The 19,949-nt window shown below is 38.4% G+C and overlaps 1 protein-coding gene across 5 annotated transcripts in view; it reads left to right on the top strand.

Moving 5' to 3' along the window:
• Window positions 1-19,949, top strand: part of SCP2 (sterol carrier protein 2) — a 163,789-nt gene that overhangs the window by 45,538 nt on the left and 98,302 nt on the right. For 3 of the 5 annotated variants that reach the window (XM_073789693.1, XM_073789681.1, XM_073789685.1), the window contains 2 exons: window positions 2,916-3,077; window positions 16,068-16,131. In XM_073789693.1, coding sequence (XP_073645794.1) covers window positions 2,916-3,077; window positions 16,068-16,131 — 226 coding nt within the window. The remainder of the gene's footprint in view (window positions 1-2,915; window positions 3,078-16,067; window positions 16,132-19,949) is intronic. The other 2 variants (XM_073789698.1, XM_033866520.2) reach the window with 1 other exon arrangement.

Raw genomic sequence — 19,949 nt, 5'->3', positions numbered from 1 at the left:
TTTATTTTCATTTTGGATGATCTGTCCATTGATGAAAGTGGTGTGTTAAAGTCTCCTACTATGAATGTGTTACTGTCAATTTCCCCTTTTATGGCTGTTAGTATTTGCCTTATATATTGAGGTGCTCCTATGTTGGGTGCATAAATATTTACAATTGTTATATCTTCTTGGATCGGTCCCTTGATCATTATGTAGTGTCCTTCTTTGTCTCTTCTAATAGTCTTTATTTTAAAGTCTATTTTGTCTGATATGAGAATTGCTACTCCAGCTTTCTTTTGGTTTCCATTTGCATGGAATATCTTTTTCCATCCCCTCACTTTCAGTCTGTATGTGTCTCTAGGTCTGAAGTGGGTCTCTTGTAGACAGCATATATATAGGTCTTGTTTTTGTATCCATTCAGCCAGTCTGTGTCTTTTGGTGGGAGCATTTAGTCCATTTACATTTAAGGTAATTATCGATATGTATGTTTCTATTCCCATTTTCTTAATTGTTTTGGGTTCGTTATTGTAGGTCTTTTCCTTCTCTTGTGTTTCTTGCCTAGAGAAGGTCCTTTAGCATTTGTTGTAAAGTTGGTTTGGCGGTGCTGAACTCTCTCAGCTTTTGCTTGTCTGTAAAGGTTTTAATTTCTCCATCAAATCTGAATGAGATCCTTGCTGGGTAGAGTAATCTTGGTTGTGGGTTTTTCTCCTTCATCACTTTAAATATGTCCTGCCAGTACCTTCTGGCTTGCAGAGTTTCTGCTGAAAGATCAGCTGTTAACCTTATGGGGATTCCCTTGTGTGTTATTTGTTGTTTTTCCCTTGCTGCTTTTAATATGCTTTCTTTGTATTTAATTTTTGACAGTTTGATTAATATGTGTCTTGGCGTATTTCTCTTTGGATTTATCCTGTATAGGACTCTCTGTGCTTCCTGGACTTGATTTCCTTTCCCATATTAGGGAAGTTTTCAACTATAATCTCTTCAAATATTTTCTCAGTCCCTTTCTTTTTCTCTTCTTCTTCTGGAACCCCTATAATTCGAATGTTGGTGCGTTTAATGTTGTCCTAGAGGTCTCTGAGACTGTCCTCATTTCTTTTCATTCTCTTTTGTTTATTCTGCTCTGCAGTAGTTATTTCCACTATTTTGTCTTCCAGGGCACTTATCGGTTCTTCTGCCTCAGTTATTCTGCTATTGATTCCTTCTAGAGTATTTTTAATTTCATTTATTTTGTTGTTCATCATTGCTTGTTTCATCTTTAGTTCTTCTAGGTCCTTGTTAAATGTTTCTTGCATTTTCTCTATTCTATTTCCAAGATTTTGGGTCATCTTTACTATCACTATTCTGATTTCTTTTTGAGGTAGACTGCCTATTTCCTCTTCATTTGTTAGTTCTGGTGGGTGTTTATCTTGCTCCTTCATCTGCTGTGTGTTTTTCTGTCTTCTCATTTTGCTTATCTTACTGTGTTTGGGGTCTCCTTTTTGCAGGCTGCAGGTTCGTAGTTCCTGTTGTTTTTGGTGTCTGTCCCTAGTGGCTAAAGTTGTTTCAGTGGGTTGTGTAGGCTTCCTGGTGGAGGGGACTAGTGCCTGTGTTCTGGTGGATGAGGCTGGATCTTGTCTTTCTGCTGGGCAGGTCCACATCTGGTGGTGTGTTTTTGGGTGTCTGGGACTTATTATGATTTTAGGCAGCCTCTCTGCTAGTGGGTGGGTTTGTGTTCCTGTCTTGCTAGTTGTTTGCCATAGGGTGTGCAGCACTGTAGCTTGCTGGTCGTTGAGTGAAGCCAGGTGCTGGTGTTGAGATGGAGATCTCTGGGAGATTTTCACTGTTTGATATTACGTGGAGCTGGGAGGTCTCTTGTGACCAGTGTCCTGAAGTTGGCTCTCCCATGTCAGTGGCACAGCACTGACTCCTGGCTGCAGCACCAAGAGCCTTTCATCCACATGGCACAGAATAAAAGGGAGAAAAAGTTGAAAGAAAGAAAGAAAGACAAAAGAAAGAAAGAAAGAAAGAAAGAAAAGCAAGAAAGGAGGGAGGAAGGAAGGAAGAAAGAAAAGAAAGAAAGAGGAAAGAGGATAAAATAAAATAAAGATAAAATAAAGTTATTAAAATAAAAAATAATTTTAAGAAAAACATTAAAAACAAGCAAACAAAAAAACGGATGGATAGAACCCTAGGACAAATGGTGACAGCAAAGCTATACAGAAAAAATCTCACACAGAAGCATACACATACACACTCACAAAAAGAGAAAAAGGGGAAAAAATAGTAAATCTTGCTCTCAAAGTCCACCTCCTCAATTTGGGATGGTTCGTTGTCTATTCACGTATTCCACAGATGCAGGGTACATCAAGTTGATTGTGGAGCTTTAATCCGCTGCTTCTGAGGCTGCTAGGAGAGATTTCCCTTTCTCTTCTTTGTTCGCACAGCTCCCGAGGCTCAGCTTTGGATTTGGCCTCGCCTCTGCATGTAGGTCGCCAGAGGGCGTCTGTTCTTCGCTCAGACAGGACGGGGTTAAAGGAGCAGCTGCTTCAGGGACTCTGGCTCACTTGGGCGGGGGGGGGGGGGGGGGGGTGGGGGGGGGGGGAGGGAGGGGCACGGATGCGGGGCGAGGCTGCGGTGTCAGAGGCCGGTGTGACGTTGCACCAGCCTGAGGCGCCGTGCGTTCTCCCGGGGAAGTTGTCCTTGCTTCCTGGGACCCTGGCAGTGGCGGGCTAAACAGGCTCCCCGGAAGGGAGGTGAGGATAGTGACCTGTGCTCGCACACAGGCTTCTTGGTGGCGGCAGCAGCAGCCTTAGCATCTCATGCCTGTCTCTGTGGTCCGCGCTGGTAGCCGCGGCTAGCGCCCGTCTCTGGAGCTCCTTTAAGCAGCGCTCTTAATCCTCTCTCCTCGCGCACCAGGAAACAAAGAGGGAAGAAAAAGTCTCTTGCCTCTTCGGCAGGTCCAGACTTACCCCCGGACTCCCTCCCGGCTAGCCGTGGTGCACGAACCCCCTGCAGGCTGTGTTCACCACAGTCCTCTTCCTGGCTCCAACCGCAACCCCTGAGCCTCAGCTCCCAGGCCCCGCCCGACCCGCGAGTGAGCAGACAAGCCTCTCGAGCTGGTGAGTGCCAGTCAGCACCGCTCCTCTGTGCGGGAATGTCTCTACTTTGCCCCCGCACCCCTGTGGCTGCGCTCTCCTCCGCGGCTCCGAAGCTCCCCCCCTCCGTCACCCGCAGTCTCCGCCCGCGAAGGGGCTCCTAGTGTGTGGAAAGTTTTCCTCCTTCACAGCTCCCTCCCACTGGTGAAGGTCGTGTCCCTATTCTTTTGTCCCTGTTTATTCTTTTTTCTTTTGCCCTACCCAGGTATGTGGGGAGTTTCTTGCCTTTTGGGAGGTCTGAGGTCTTCTGCCCGCGTTCAGTAGGTGTTCTGTAGGAGTTGTTCCACGTGTAGATGTATTTCTGGTGTATCTGTGGGGAGGAAGGTGATCTCCGCGTCTTACTCTTCTGCCATCTTCCCGATTCCCCCAAGTATGTCTCAGCAAACCTTTTTACTCATTTCTTAAAATATCCAGAAATATGAGAAGGAGAAATGTTTCTCCACATTTTCCCCACTTCTACTATAGTGCAAGCTATCATAATTTCTCACCTGGAGTATAGGAATCTCCTAAATGGTTTTACTGCTTCTGCTTGTGTACCTGTTCAGTCAATTCTTCACTTTATGTCTGGAGCAACGCTTTTAAAATATAAGCTAGATCATTTCACTCCTCTGCTAAGAACTCTACTGTGTTCTTAACACACTGAGATTGAAACCTACAGGTCTTATTATGGCCTACAAGCTTCTATATGATCTGACCCTCCACCCTCATTAGCTCTCTGATCTCATCTTTCACCATTTTTTCTTTCACCACTCTGCTCCAGCCACACTATCCTTTCGGTTCCTCAAACACAGTAAGCACATTCCTACCTCAGGCAGGGCCTAAGCCTTGCTATTTCCACTGCTGGAATACTTTACCCTAAGATATCATCAGTGCTAGCTTTCCTACTTCCATCAGGTCTTTGCTTAAATGTCATCTTCTGCTTTCTTTCATCACCCTCCTTCCCAGAACTCCCTATCCTCTGTCTCTTACTTTATCTTTTTTTTTTTTTTTTTAATTTTTGGCTGCATTGTGTCTTCATTGCTGCACGTGGGCTTTCTCTAGTTGCGGTGAGCGGGGTCTACTCTTTGTTGAGGTATACGGGCTTCTCTTTGTGGTGGCTTCTCTTGTTGTGGTGCACGGGTTCTAGGCGCGCGGGCTTCAGTAGTTGTGGCTCATGGGCTCTAGAGTGCAGGCTCAGTAGTTGTGGTGCACGGGCTTAGTTGCTCCACGGCATGTGGGATCTTCCTGGACCAGGGCTCGAACCCATGTCCCTTGCATTAGCAGGCGGATTCTTAGCCATTGTGCCACCAAGGAAGCCCTTACTTTATCATTTTATAGAGCACTTATGAAAATATGGCGTATATATATTTTCTTATTTATTGACTGTCTCTTCCAACCAGAATCTAAGTCTACAAGGGCCTGATTTTTGTTTATTTTATTCCCTGCTCTTTGACTGTTACCTAGTAGAGTGCTTGGCACAGAGCAGGTCTTCTGTAATTAATTAATCTTCAAAGAAAGACCCTCCTTGATCATTTAATTGAAGTGACTCCCTCCTGTTATTCTTTTTCATAGATAGTTTCCTATTGCTTTCCTTCATAGCACTTAGCACTATTTATATTCATATATTTATTGTGTGTGGTTTTACTTGTTTAATTTTTGTCTTCCTTATTTGTCTTATAAACTCCATGAAAGCAGGAACCATGTCTGTTTTGTTTACCTTCAGTATATCCAGCCTAGCACAGTGGTTGACATGTAATCTGGCCAGAAGAAAGTTTTTTCCCCCTTCGCTTCTACAATCCCTAGCATATTTAAATACTCAATAAATATTTGTTGAATGAATGAGTGAATTTCCATACCCATATTATCTCATTCAATTCTCACAACAGTCCATTATGGGAGGTGTTATATTAATAGTTATTAATAATACTTTTAAGTACAATTCTGGCTTCAAGATCTCATATATATATTTATTTATATACTCACTTATTTATTTAATTGTGTTGAGAAAGTATTCAGCAATTTTTATTTTCTTGAGTTTCTTTTTCTTTCAGGAATAGGTACTGAATTTTGTCAAATGCTTTTCCAGCATCTGTGGATTTCATTATGTCCTCCACTTAGATCTAGTAATAGAATATTTTATTAATGGACTTCTGATATTGAATCAACGTTGCATGTCTGGAATGAATGCCACTTGGTTATGATGTATTGATTTTTTTTTAATGTGGAGTTAGGCTCTGTCACTATTTAGTGCTTTCAGATCAACATTCATAAGTGATATTGGTTTTTAATTTTCTCTTTTTTAATGTCTTTATCAAGTTTAGGTGTTAATTTTATACTTACTTTATAAAACGAAGTAGGAAACGTTTCTTCATTTTTGATGCTTTGGAATGATTTATGGCGCATTGGGACTACTTGATCTTTGTAGGTTTGATATAATACCCTGTGAAATCATCCGGGCCTGTTTTTTTGGTGTGTATGGTTTGTTTGTTTTGGTAGTTGCTTGGTAATTATCTATTTATTTATGTTTAAACATTCCATCTCCAGTGGGGTCAATTTTGGTAGTCTGTATTTCTCTGGGAAATTATTCGTTTCATTTAGAGTTTCAAATCTATTTGTATAGAAGTCTGAAAAGTCGTCTTTTACATAAAATTTCTACTTCAGCGGTATTTCTCTCGTTATTTATTATTTTTGTGTATATATGCTTTCTGCTTTTTTTCGTATTAAATTAGGGTAGCAATTTGTCTCTTTTGTTAAATTTTTCAGAACAATAGGATTTTGATTGATTATGTCTATTCTTTCTAATTCTTTATTCCATTATTTTCTGCCTTTATCTTCCTTGTGATTTTTATTGGTTTATTTTGTTGTTTTTTGAATTGGGAATTTAATTCAATTTTTATCCTTTTAGTGAATAACAGCTTTATTGAGATAAAATTGACATACCATAAAAATTCATTCTTTTAAAGTGTACAATTCAGTGTTTTTTTGTATATTCACAGAGTTGTGCAATCATCACCACTATCTAATTTCAGAACAGTTTCATCATCCCCAAAGGAAACCCCATACCCATTAGCAATCCTTTCCTCTAAGGCACCTGGCAATCACTAATCTAATTTCTGTTTTTATGTGTTTGCTTATTATGAACATTTCATTTAAATGGACCCTACAGTATGTGACCTTTTGTGATTGGCTTCTTTCACTCAGCACAGAAAACATTCACAGTTCATTCATGTAGTAGCATGGATCAGGACTTCATTCTTTTTAATTGATCAGTATGTTCCATTTTAATCATTCTTAGTGCTATGTTCTTGTTACAGCTTTAAACATATCACATTGGTTCTGATATGTAGTGTTTTAGTTTTCAGTATCATTTTTTTCAGAAGCTCTGCAATCATTTGTGTTTCTTCTTTTTGTCCAAGAGTTGTTTTATGGAAATAGTTTAAAAATTTCCAGGTAGACTTAATTTTTACATTTTATTAATAATTACTAGTTTTATTACATTGTGATTTGAGAGTGTTCTTTTAAATTTGGAGTGATTCCTAATTATCTGATGTCCTCTAATGTCAGTGTAGTAAAGTCTTATTTCTGTAGTGGATTTTTTGAAAGATGGACTGTGTGTCCTCAGATTTCTTGTTTCTTTTTTGTTTGTTTGTTTTGTCTTGTGGGACCCCAGAAATTTCCCTGTTTACTTCTTTTCTCTTTCACCATCCAATTGCCAAAGGGACCTTCCCCCCCACAATTTTTTTTTCCCCTCTTTTTTTCTCCTAGAAGCTATACCTTTCAAAGATTACCACCTTGAGTCTCCTGTTCTTTTCTAACCCTTCCTTGTTGTCATGTTTTGATCTACAGGAATATTTTTTCAATATTTTCACTCTTGCGGGGTGTCTTTTTCTTCCTGGTGGTAGTTTCAGAGCAATTGTATGCCTGCCACTAGCTCCCCTCTTCTCTCCTCTGCAGTATTTTTCAGACTGCCCTTCTTCCCTAGGAGGCTTACTGTGGGAGCGTGAATGATTGCTGGCAGGGATTTGGTCACTTTTTCCCTTTCCCTTTTTTTTTTCTCTTACAGATAATTTGAAGTTTTGTGTTTTCTTTTGTCTAGTTATGCTGAGGGTATGGTTTTGTGCAGTTTTATTTGTTTTTCTTTTTATTCTGTATTTTTTTTTTTTTTTTTTTGCGGTACGCGGGCCTCTCCCGTCACGGAGCACAGGCTCCGGACGCGCAGGCTCAGCGGCCTTGACTCACGGGCCCAGCCGCTCCGCGGCATGTGGGATCTTCCCAGCCTGGGGCACGAACCCGGGTCCCCTGCATCAGCAGGCGGACTCTCAACCACTGCACCACCAGGGAAGACCTATTCTGTATTTTTTTAGAGGATATGGAGAGAGATTTAGGCAGTTTTCATTGCCCTCAGCTAGCTGGAAATCTGTGTTTGGTGTGTTTTAAACCTTTTCTCAAGTTTTTTGTTACTCAGAGTAGTTGGACAGTTTTTTCTAGTCTAAAGTCTGAAGTGTAAATGTGTAGTATTTTAGTTGAAATGTTATTCTTCATCCAAAAGATTTCTAATGAATTGTAGAATTTCATAGAATTTTAAGTTGTTTGAAATTGCTGTTTGTGAATGTGCTCTAGAAATGAATATGTAAGAATGTTTGTAGTAGCTTACATTCTGCTATAGAATCAGGAGATATTTGTGACTTCAAGGTTTGATTCAAAGAGATTGATTGAGGTCTTTTTATACCACTCATATTCTTAGAACAGCCCAAAATCTGAATTGGCAGTTCAGAGTCAGTAGTCAACAAGCCCTTCATCAGTGTCCAGGATTAGTAAATAATGGTAAGTGATTGGCAGAATATTTTTCAAAGGGTTGCTATCTTCTGTAGATTAACTGGATCCCATAGTAAGGAAACAAGGAGAAAAGACATCAGTACCTACTGAATATCTCCTATGTCAGACACTATGCCAAGTGCTTTTATATAGTTTAGCTGCCCTTCTTCCTACAAATCCGTTTGTGAATTGCTTATAAATCTTCTAATAGATGACAATAAAGCATTTGAACTTCCTGTGACAAGAAACTTGCCACAGAGGCTACTCATTCCATTTTTTTGATCATTCCAATTGTTACAGTGCTCTTTTTCATGTTGAACTCAAATCTCTCTCCCTTATAGTTTCTGTCTTCTGAGACTCATAGAACAAGCCTCTTTCACCTTACAGCCCTTCGAATATCTGAAGCCAGCTTGACTTGTTCCCTTTAACTGTTTCTTATTAGACTTGTTTCATGACCCATCATCCCCAGACTAATTACTGTACTGTGATCGCATGTAAGCTTTTCTGGTAATCGCATCACACTGTTGAATCATATTGAGCTTATAATCGAACAGAACCTCAGAGCCTTTCTCATGATTGCTGCTCCTTTTCTTAGGTAGTTTTGGGTGGTCAAGAATAGAACAGGGCATTTAATTAATTACATTCTGATCCATCTCATTGATAAACCTCACTGAAGTCTATTTGGATCCAACATTATAGCAGTCTCTCTCAGCTTCAGGTGTGGTTAGCATACCGTTGAATTTTCTTTATTTTTTAAAAAAATAAATTTATTTATTTATTTATGGCTGTGTTGGGTCTTTGTTGCTGCATGCAGGCTTTCTCTAGTTTTGATGAGCAGGGGCTACTCTTACCCTTTAATTCTCTAATCCAATTTTTGGTAGAAATATTAACCAGAGCATGGCTGAGGTTAGAGGTTAGCAATAGAGACTTTGCTCTAGGTTAATACTTTGATCAGTGCCTGTCATTGATCAGTGCCTGTGTGTTCTGTTGACTCTTAAGATGCTCCATGACGTGGGTCAGTTAAGTTGGAAAATGCTTCATACTTTAACTCCCTTTTGGACAATCATAATACACATGCAATAGTAAAGGAAAGTCTCTAAATGCTCTGCCATAAAGAAATTTATTTAACTTTGTTTAAGCCAGTATTATGTAAACCTGACAGAAGAACCCTCATTTTTATAGTAACACCAAAAAAACCCCGAAAAACAAAAGGGAAAAAAACCTGCACTACAGTATTTCCCTGTCTTGTCCCAAAAGATGGCCTGAAAAATTTTGTCTGTTGTCTTGCTGATACTAGATACTATGTTTCATTTGATCTACTAGCCAATACAATAAAAAAGATAATTAATTTGGGTGGATTGGTTCAAGATGGCAGAGTAGAAGGACATGTGCTCACTCCCTCTTGCGAGAGTACTGGAATTACAGCTGACTGCTGAATGATCATCGACAGGAAGACACTGGAAATCACCAAAAAAGGTACCCCACATCCAAAGACAAAGGAGAAGCCGCAATGAGAGGGTAGGAGGGGCGCAATCACAATAAAATCAAATCCCATAACCACTGTGTGGGTGACTCACAAACTGGAGTACAATTATACACAGAAGTCCACCCACTGGAGTGAATGTTCTGAACCCCACATCAGGCTTCCCAACCTGGGGGTCCGGCAACGAGAGGAGGAATTCCCAGAGAATCAGACTTTGAAGGCCAGTGGGATTTGATTGCAGGACTTCAACAGGACTGGGGGAAACAGAGACTCCACTCTTGGAGGGCACACCCAAAGTAGTGTGTGTACCAGGACCGAAGGGGAAGGAGCAGTGACCCCATAGGAAACTGAATCAGACCCACCTGCTGGTGTTGGAGGGTCTCCTCCAGAGACAGGGTGTAGCTGTGGCTCATGGTAGGGACAGGGACACTGCCAGCAAAAGTTCTGGGAAGTGCTCCTTGGCGTGAGCCCTCCCGGAGTCCGCCATTAGCCCCACCACAGAGCCTGTAGCCTCCACTGCTTGGTCGCCTCAGACCAAACAACCATCAGAGAGGGAACTCAGCCCCACCCATCAGCAGACAAGTGGATTAAAGTTTTACTGAACTCTGCCCACCAGAGCAACACCCAGCTCTACCCACCACCAGTCCCTCCCATCAGGAAACTCACACAAGCCTCTTAGATAGCCTCATCCACCAGAGGGCAGACAGCAGAAGCAAGAAGAACTACAATCCTGCAGCCTGTGGAATGAAAACCACATTCACAGAAAGATAGACAAAATGAAAAGGGAGAGGACTATGTGTCAGATAAAGGAACAAGATAAAACCCCAGAAAAACAATTAAATGAAGTGGAGGTAGGCAAACTTCCAGAAAAACAATTCAGAATAATGATAGTGAAGATGATCCAGGACCTCGGAAAAAGAATGGAGGCAAAGATCGAGAAGATGCAAGAAATGTTTAACAAACACCTAAAAGAATTAAAGAACAAACACCTAGAAGAAATAAAGAACAAACAAACAGAGTTGAACAATACAAAAACTGAAATGAAAAATACACTAGAAGGAATCAATAGCAGAATAACTGAGGCAGAAGAAAGGATAAGTGACTTGGAAGACAGAATGGTGGAATTCACTGCTACAGAAAAGAATAAAGAAAAAAGAATTGAAAGAAATGAAGACAGCCTAAGAGTCCTCTGGAACAACATTAAATGCACCAACATTTGCATTATAGGGTTCCCAGAAGGAGAAGAGAGAGAGAAAGGACTCGAGAAAATATTTGAAGAGATTATAGTTGAAAATATCCCTAACATGGGAAAGGAAATAGCCACCCCAGTCCAGGGAGCACAGAGAGTCCCAGGCAGGGTAAACCCAAGGAGAAATAGGCTGAGACACATAGTAATCAAATTGACAAAAATTAAAGACAAAGAAAAATTATTAACAGCAACAAGGGAAGAACGACAAATAACATACAAGGGAACCCCCATAAGGTTGACAGCTGATTTCTCAGCAGAAACTACAAGCCAAAAGGGAGTGCCACAATATATTTAAAGTGATGAAAGGGAAGAACCTACAACCAAGATTACTCTACCCAGCAAGGATTGCATTCAGATTTGACGAAGAAATCAAAAGCTTTACAGACAAGCAAAAGCAAAGAGAATTCAGCACCACCAAACCAGCTCTACAACAAATGCTAAAGGAACTTCTCTAAGTGGGAAACAGAAGAGAAGAAAATGACCTACAAAAACAAACCCAAAACAATTAAGAAAATGGTAATAGGAACTTACATAATGATAATTACCTTAAATGTGAATGGATTAAATGCTCCAACCAAAAGACACAGGCTTGCTGAATGGATACAAAAACAAGACCCATATATATGCTGTCTACAAGAGACACACTTCAGACCTAGGGACACATACTGACTGAAAGTGAGGGGATGGAAAAAGATATTCCATGCAAATGGAAATCAAGAGAAAGCTGGAGTATCAATACTCACATCAGAATAGACTTTAACATAAAGAATGTTACAAGAGACAAAGAAGGACACTACATAACGATCAAGGGATCAATCCAAGAAGAAGATATAACACTTATAAATATATATGCACCCAACATAGGAGCACCTCAATACGTAAGGTAAATGCTAACAGCTATAAAAGAGGAAACTGACAGTAACACAGTAATAGTAGGGGACTTTAACACCTCACTTACGACAATGGACAGATCATCCAGACAGAAAATTAATAAGGAAACACAAGCTTTAAATGATACAATACAGCAGATAGATTTAATTGATATTTATAGGACATTCTATCCGAAAACAGTGGATTACATTTTCTTCTCAAGTTCACACAGAATATTCCCTGGGATAGATCATATCTTGGGTCACAAATCAAGCCTTGGTAAATTTAAGAAAATTGAAATCATATCAAGCATCTTTTCCGACCACAGTGCTATGAGACTAGAAATAAAGTTCAGGGAAAAAAATATAAAAAGACACAAGCACATTGAGGCTAAACAATATGTTACTAAATAACCAAGAGATGACTGAAGAAATCAAAGAGGAAATCAAAAAATACCTAGAGACAAATGACAATGAAAATACGACAATCCAAAACCTATGGGATGCAGCAAAAGCAGTTCTAGGAGGAAAGTTTATAGCAATACAATCCTACCTCAAGAAACAAGAAAAATCTTGAAGAAACAATCTAATCTTACACCTCAAGGAACTAGAGGAAGAACAAACAAAACCCAAAGTTAGCAGATGGAAAGAAATCATAAAGATCAGAGCAGAAATAAATGAAATAGAAACAAAGAAAACAATAGCAAAGATCAATAAAACTAAAAGCTGGTTCCTTGAGAAGGTAAACAAAATTGATAAACCTTTAGCCAGACTCATCAAGAAAAAGAGGGAGAGGACTCAAATCGGTAAAATTAGAAATGAAAAAGGAGAAGTTACAACTGACACTGAAGAAATACAAAGCATTATAAGAAACTACTACAGCAACTCTATGCCAATAAAATGGACCACCTGGAAGAAATGGACAAATTCTTAGAAAGGTATAACCTTCCAAGACTGAACCAGGAAGAAATAGAAAATATAAAGAGACCAATCACAAGTAATGAATTTGAAACTGTGGTTAAAAACCTTTCAACAAACAAAAGTCCAGGACCAGATGGCTTCACAGGTGAATTCTATCAAACATTTAGAGAAGAGCTAACACCTATCCTTCTCAAACTCTTCCAAAAAATTGCAGAGGAAGGAACACTCCCAAACTCATGCTATGAGGCCACCATCACCCTGATACCAAAACCAGACAAAGATACTACAAAAAATGAAAATTACAGACCAATATCACTGATGAATATAGATGCAAAAATCCTCAACAAAATACTAGCAAACAGAATCCAACAACACATTAAAAGGATCATACACCATGACCAAGTGGGATTTATCCCAGGGATCCAAGGATTCTTCAATATATGCAAATCAATCAATGTGATACACCATATTAACAAATTGAAGAATAAAAACCATATGATCATCTCAATAGATGCAGAAAAAGCTTTTGACAAAATTCAACACACGTTTTTGATAAAACTCTCCAGAAAGGGGGCATAGAGGGAACCTACCTCAACATAATAAGGGGCATATACAGCAGACCCACAGCAAACATCATTCTCAATGGTGAAAAACTGAAAGCATTTCTTCTAAGATGAGGAACAAAACAAGGACGTCCACTCTTGCCAATATTATTCAACATAGTTTTGGAAGTCCTAGCCATGGCAATTAAAGAAGAAAAAGAAATAAAAGGTATACAGATTGGAAAAGAAGAAGTAAAACTGTCACTGTTTGCAGATGATATGATACTACACATAGATAATCCTAAAGATGCTACCAGAAAACTACTAGAGCTAATCAATGAATTTGGTAAAGTTGCAGGATACAATAATTAACGCACAGAAATATCTTGCATTCCTATACACTAACAACGAAGATCAGAAAGAGAAAGTAAGGAAACAATCCCATTCACCATTGCAACAAAAGAATAAAATACCTAGGAATAAACATACCGAAGGAGGTAAAAGACCTGTACTCAGAAACTGTAAGACAGTGATGAAAGAAATTAAAGGTGACACAAACAGATGGAGAGATATATCATGTTCTTGGATTGGAAGAATCAATATTGTGAAAATGACTATACTACCCAAAGCAATGTACAGATTCAATGCAACCCTATCAGATTACCAATGGCATTTTTATAGAACTAGAAAAAAAATCTTAACATTTGTATGGAGACACATAAGACCCCGAATAGCCAAAGGAAACTTGAGGGAAAAAAACAGAGCTGGAAGAATCAGACTCCCTGACCTCAGACTATACTACAAAGCTACAGTAATCAAGACAATATGGTGCTGGCACAAAAACAGATATATAGATCAGTGGAACAGTATAGAAAGCCCAGAGATAAATCCACACACCTATGGTCAACTAAACTATGACAAAAGAGGCAAGGATATACAATGGAGTTAAGACAGCCTCTCCAATAAGTGGTGTTGGGAAAACTGGACAGCTACATGTAAAAAATGAAATTAGAACACACCCTAACACCACACTCAAAAATAACTCAAAATGAATTAAAGACCTAAATGTAAGACTGGACACTATAAAACTCTTAGAGGATAACATAGGAAGAACACTCTTTGACATAAATCATAGCAAGATCTTTTTTGACTCACCTCCTAGAGTAATGGAAATAAAAACAAAAATAAACAAATGAGACCTAATGAAACTTCAAAGCTTTTGCACAGCAAAGGAAACTATAAACGAGACAAAAAGACAGTCCTCAGAATGGGAGAAAATATTTGCGAAAGAATCAATGGACAAAGGATTAATCTCCAAAATATATAAACATCTCATGCAACTCAGTATTTAAAAAAAAACAATCCAGTTGAAAAATGGGTAGAAGACCTAAATAGATTTCTCCAAAGAAGACATACAGATGGCCAAGAGGCACGTGAAAAGCTGCTCAGCATCACTAATTATTAGAGAAATGCACCTCAATACTACAATGAGGTACCACCTCACACCCATTAGAATGGACATCATCAGAAAATCTACAAGCAACAAATGCTGGAGAGGGTGTGGAGAAAAGGGAACTGTCTTGCTCTGTTGGTGAGAATGTAAGTTGATACAGCCACTATGGAGAACAGTATGGAGTTTCCTTAAAAAACTAACAATAGAATTACCGTATGACCCAGCAATCCCACTACTGCGCATATACCCGGAGAAAACCATAATTCAAAAAGACACATGCACTCCAGTGTTCACTGCAGCATTATTTGCAATAGCCAACTCATGGAAGCAACCTAAATGCCCATCGACAGGCAAATGGATAAAGAAGATGTAGTACATATATACCATGGAATATTACTCAGCCATAAAAAGAACGAAAATGGGTCATTTGTAGAGACGTGGATGGACCTAGTGAGTGTCATACAGAGTGAAGTCAGAAAGAGAAAAACAAATATCGTATATTAATGCATATATGTGAAATCTAGAAAAGTGGTACAGATTAACTGGTTTGCAAGGCAGAAATAGAGACACAGTTGTAGAGAACAAATGTATGGACACCATGGGGGGAAAGTGGGGGATGGGGGCGGTGCTGGGATGAATTGGGATTGACATATATGCACAAATATGTATAAAATAGGTAACTAATAAGAACCTGCTGTATAAAAAAATTAAAATTCAAAAAAAAAGATATGAATTTGATGTGGCTTGTTCTTACTGGACCCGTTCTGACTGCCTCTGGATCAGTCACTTACTCTTACTGGTATGAGATCGCTAGTGTGGTCTCTACCTTTTTCCATTTTTATTAGAATTGAGATAAGATTTGTTCAATTATATGTATGTCATTTCTGCTCTGAAGATCACCCTCCTTGACAAAAAAGGTAGAGATAAAACAGAAATGGGGACTCTCCACTTTATTGTGCTGTGTATTAACTTAATATTATCAGCTCCGATCAGTGCACTTTTTCATTCCTTGGTCTTTCTAGTTCCAAAGGAGGATTCAAAACCTATTTTATTCTGTTTCATCTTCTTAAAAATAATAAACAAGACTTTTACAAATTTTACTTCATTAATGTGCTTGCTTTTATTTTCCGACACTACTCTGAACTTTCTGTTAAAGAATTTAAAAAGTATACACTTTTCTTGTTAGACTAACTCTTCTGAAGACCTTTCTGCCTTATCATAAGGCAAAAGAAGTTCAGGCCCTAGAGGTTTGAATTGTAAAATTCACTTCGTCCAGGGATGTTGGGATGTTTTGGCAGACTCCTTGAAGTATTGCTGGCAGTGCTTTCCTGCCTTATAACCACTGTGGTCCTAGGCTATATTTTCTGGGTTTTGAAAGTAGACCCTAGTTGTACTAGGTTGAATAGGCCAGTTTGAACTATTTTCATATCATATGCTTATTTGTTGAATCAATTCATGAAATACACCCCAGTTTAATTATAAAGAAATGTTTATGTGAGGGATCAGTGTTGAAGTTTCCAATACTGGTATCTATGCATGGGAAAATGTGGAAATATTAGAACGATACTGAGTATCATGGCAACATTTGTTAACAAGCAACAGGAAAGCATTAACTCACTAATAGAAGTTTGCTTTCTCTACAGGAACAAAACTTGAACACTTTGCAAAAATTGGATGGAAAAATCATAAACATTCAGTTAATAACCCGTAAGTATTTCAGAGATATGAAATAGTGAGAATCTGGGTTATCCTGCTATGTAATATGCAACTTTATACTTGAAAAGCAAATGTAAGACCTCAAAGATGTTAACTAGAATGTTTTTCTTCTTATGAAAGGCTTGTGCCCAAGTAAACTTTTGACTACTTTTCAGTTTAGGTTTTGGTCTATTTATATTTAAAATGCCATTTAAGCTTAGTTGCTCTTTTAAGAAAGAATGTGAATGGCTAGCGTTAAAAGATGTAATTGGTCATAGGTTCTAACTCTAGTAAATGAAATTTATTATAATAATTTTAATTGGAAATAACCAGGCCCCATTTTAAACCATTTTTTAAAACTTTTCTTAGTTTGTTGTGATCAATTAAAATGTCTGTAAAACACGTATTAGTGGTTGTTTTAATTACTTTATATTAAATTATTTGCATTTTAATTATGTTAGTGTCATTAACTCTTACTCTGATAGAATAATATGGTTATTTATATCCTAAAAAATAGTCCGAAGTAAAATTACATCATATGTATTACTGATAATTAATCTTTGAATCCCTAGTGCCTAGTGCAATGCATGGCTCATAGCATGTACTTAATGGTTGCTGAATAAAATTGGTTCACTGGGAAATGAATTAGTGCCACACAAGTAGAATCTCTACAAAAGCAAACCACTAGGCAATAAAAGAATAGTAGCTAACTTCATTAAATGCCAACTCTGTGTCACTGTGCTAGGTACTTTTATGTATATTTTCATTTAATTCTCTCAAGGACCCTATAAGGTACTTATTTTTATTCTTATTTTATAGATGATGAAAATAAGGACTACAGAAATTAGGCAACTTGCTCAGGATCATTCTAAATAGTGGTAAAATAGTGTTTATATTTTTCCTTCTACTAGATTATAAACTCCTTGAGGACAAGAGCCATCTCTTATCTTTATGTTCTTAATGCTTAGCACAGAGTCTGGAACATAATCAGTGCTCAGTAAATTGTTTCTGAACTATTAAACAAATTTTGCCATGTTTAATAAACATAAAAACATGATAAGGGACATTTTATACCACAAGTGGGTCATTACGACATATTTCTATGCTACTACCTGTTCTCCTTATTCTTCTGATTTTGAATTGATATTTGAATTCAGGGTATACCTAATAAACAAATAATATCTACTCCCATGCCCTAAATTTAGTGGTATTTTGTGAAAGATCTAAGGGTATTGTGGAAGCTTTGGTTAATTCCCTTGCTTATATAATAAAATAGAAATTCCTTCATATGAGATAACAAGCCTGTTATAATTTGGCCTCGTTCTACCTTGCTGGTCTTATTTCCTACCACTTCCCTGGTTATTCTCAATCTCATCTCTCACAAGATTACTTGGTATTTCTTAAGTGTATTATACTATGCTTGTTTCTGTGTTTTTAGTTATGCTGTTAACTCTCCCTGGAATATCCTTCTGCCCTTCTTTTGTTTGGCAAGTATCTACTTACTCATCAAGTCTCAACCCAAATATCATTGCTTCTCTTAGTACCTTCTTAAATAGGCATAATTATTTTTTCTCATGAGCTTCATTGTACTGTCTGTATATGTCTGTTACAACATATCACACTGTATCATACTTATTTATAAATCTTTCTCCTCTGATGATGATGATCCTTGAGCAGAGATTATGTCTCATCTTTATATCTTCAGTACCTAGTAGGGTATTAGAACATAGTATATGCTCAATAGAACTTTGCTGTTACTGAATAGTAGTTAGGATAAGCAGTCTTAAGCCCATAAATATGGTCTAGAGCTGATTTCTTTGTCCTTAGAACTTGGAGGACCATTAAACATCCTTGTGATTTCCTGAAACTAGTAAGGAACTGTACCAACATATTGAGGAGTTGACAGTATGCAGTTTCCTGGCTTTGAGGCTCCAAAGAACAGCTCTTGACCTTCCCCAGAGAAGCAAAACTTCCAAGTCTTTCTTTTACTTAACTCCCTGCCCAACCAGGTACTCATTTATCCACTCATTACAGCATTCTGCTAAAGGATTTTCATTCACTCAGCTATTATGTATTCAGTAGCCTACTATGTGCAAGACGCTGGTAAAGCTACTAGTGATATAGCAGTGAACAAGATGGGTAAATTCCTTGTCCTCATGGATCTTCTGCTATGTATTGTAAGTTCTCAATTATGTTGAATAGGCAAATGAGCTTCATCATTTAAAACTCACTGAAACAACCAAGAATAGCCTTCTTGGTTTGGCTCAAATTTCAGATGCTAACTTCTTACACTAGGTTTTGCTTGACTAGTGAAGAAAGATAATGCTGTGTTTGCTGACCAGTCATTAGAGATAACCTGTTACATATTTCTAGGAAGGTTGAGTTAAGAACCTTCTCAAGTGCTTCCTCACAGATTATAAGAATACCTAAAGGCAGTGAGAATCTGTGATCAGTATTATAAGATTAGGGATAGCTTCTGCCACTTGAGCCTTCAGACCTGTGTCTATAACTCTCCCTCCTTACTATCTCTTGAATTCATTACTTCTTTCCATCTTTTTTTTTTTTTTTAATTTTATTTTTTGGCTGTGCCGCACGGCATGTGGGATCTTAGTTCCCTGACCAGGGATCGAACCCACGCCCCCTGCATTGGAAGCACGGAGTCTTAACCACTGGACCTCCAGGGAAGTCCCGCTTCTCTCCATCTTTTACTTCCAATTCCCTATTTTAGGCCCTTATCATTTCTTGCCTTAATTATTGCCTCAATCTCTTAGTTGGTTTACTTGCTTTTGGTAATGCCTTTTTAGTGTCCCTTTTCCATACCACAGCTTTCTTGCTGAAATACAAATCTGGTCATGTCACTCCCAGCTTAATATCCTTTAGTAGTTCCTCATTGTTTTCAGTATAATGTAAACACCGTATACTGGCCTTTCATGATCTGATCCTTGTTCATGTCTCCTGCCCCCTCTTCTTCATCTTGCCTCCATATTCCTTCCCAGATGTCACGCTCTAGCTTCAATAAACTGTTTCACCTCAAGAGGCTTTGCATGTGCTGACCCTTTTGCCAGGAATTCTCTACCTCCTATTTCCTCTTATTTGCCTAACCTCAGAGAGGAAGCCCCCTTTGGTATCTGGGTTTGACGTGTATCCTGTTGGTCCCATGGCACCCTGTATAACATTTCTATCATGGCCTTTATCATACTAGAATGGTGTATTTATTGCTGTGGATTCAGACTGAGTTCCTTGAGGGTAGGGACTATGTCCATGACCCCACTGTCTAGTACAGGATCTGGCTTAAATAAAGCATTTTTTTGAAAGTTGGTGATGGTCAAAGTTAGCTTCAGAAGCAAAGGTGCAGACAGTAGTATGCAGATCTAAGTTACATGGGCTTGATTTCTAAACACTGGAATTGCTTAATTTCCATACCAGTTGAAGTTTGCTTTTAGAAACTCCCTTATTGTATCTATTGGTGCTGCTGTCTTTCCAGAGCAATTTCTGAAACCATCTGATTATATTGTTAGAGGCACCAAAGGGGATGAAAATAAGTTTCTTCTTGGCAGTGATGAGAAAGGAAATGTGTTTTGAAGAATGCAGATATTTTATTATAGGTTTTATACATTTATTTAAGAATGCCATTAGCTTTCATTAAATGTAGTTATATAATATTATCACCACAAACGTTGGCTGAATTGCAAGTCATTTAATTTTGCTTTTAAGGAACTAATATTTTTGTAATTCTTCAGGAAAAAAAAAGGTATTTTATTTTAACCTCCAACTGGTTTGACACCAACTGCGTGTACTGCAATTTAATTGTGGTACCTGCCACCCAGAGT

Source organism: Tursiops truncatus, chromosome 1 (assembly GCF_011762595.2).
Source record: "Tursiops truncatus isolate mTurTru1 chromosome 1, mTurTru1.mat.Y, whole genome shotgun sequence".
NCBI lineage: Eukaryota > Metazoa > Chordata > Mammalia > Artiodactyla > Delphinidae > Tursiops > Tursiops truncatus.
Note: the sequence above shows the minus strand (reverse complement) of the source record. Positions and strands in the feature narration are given on the sequence as shown.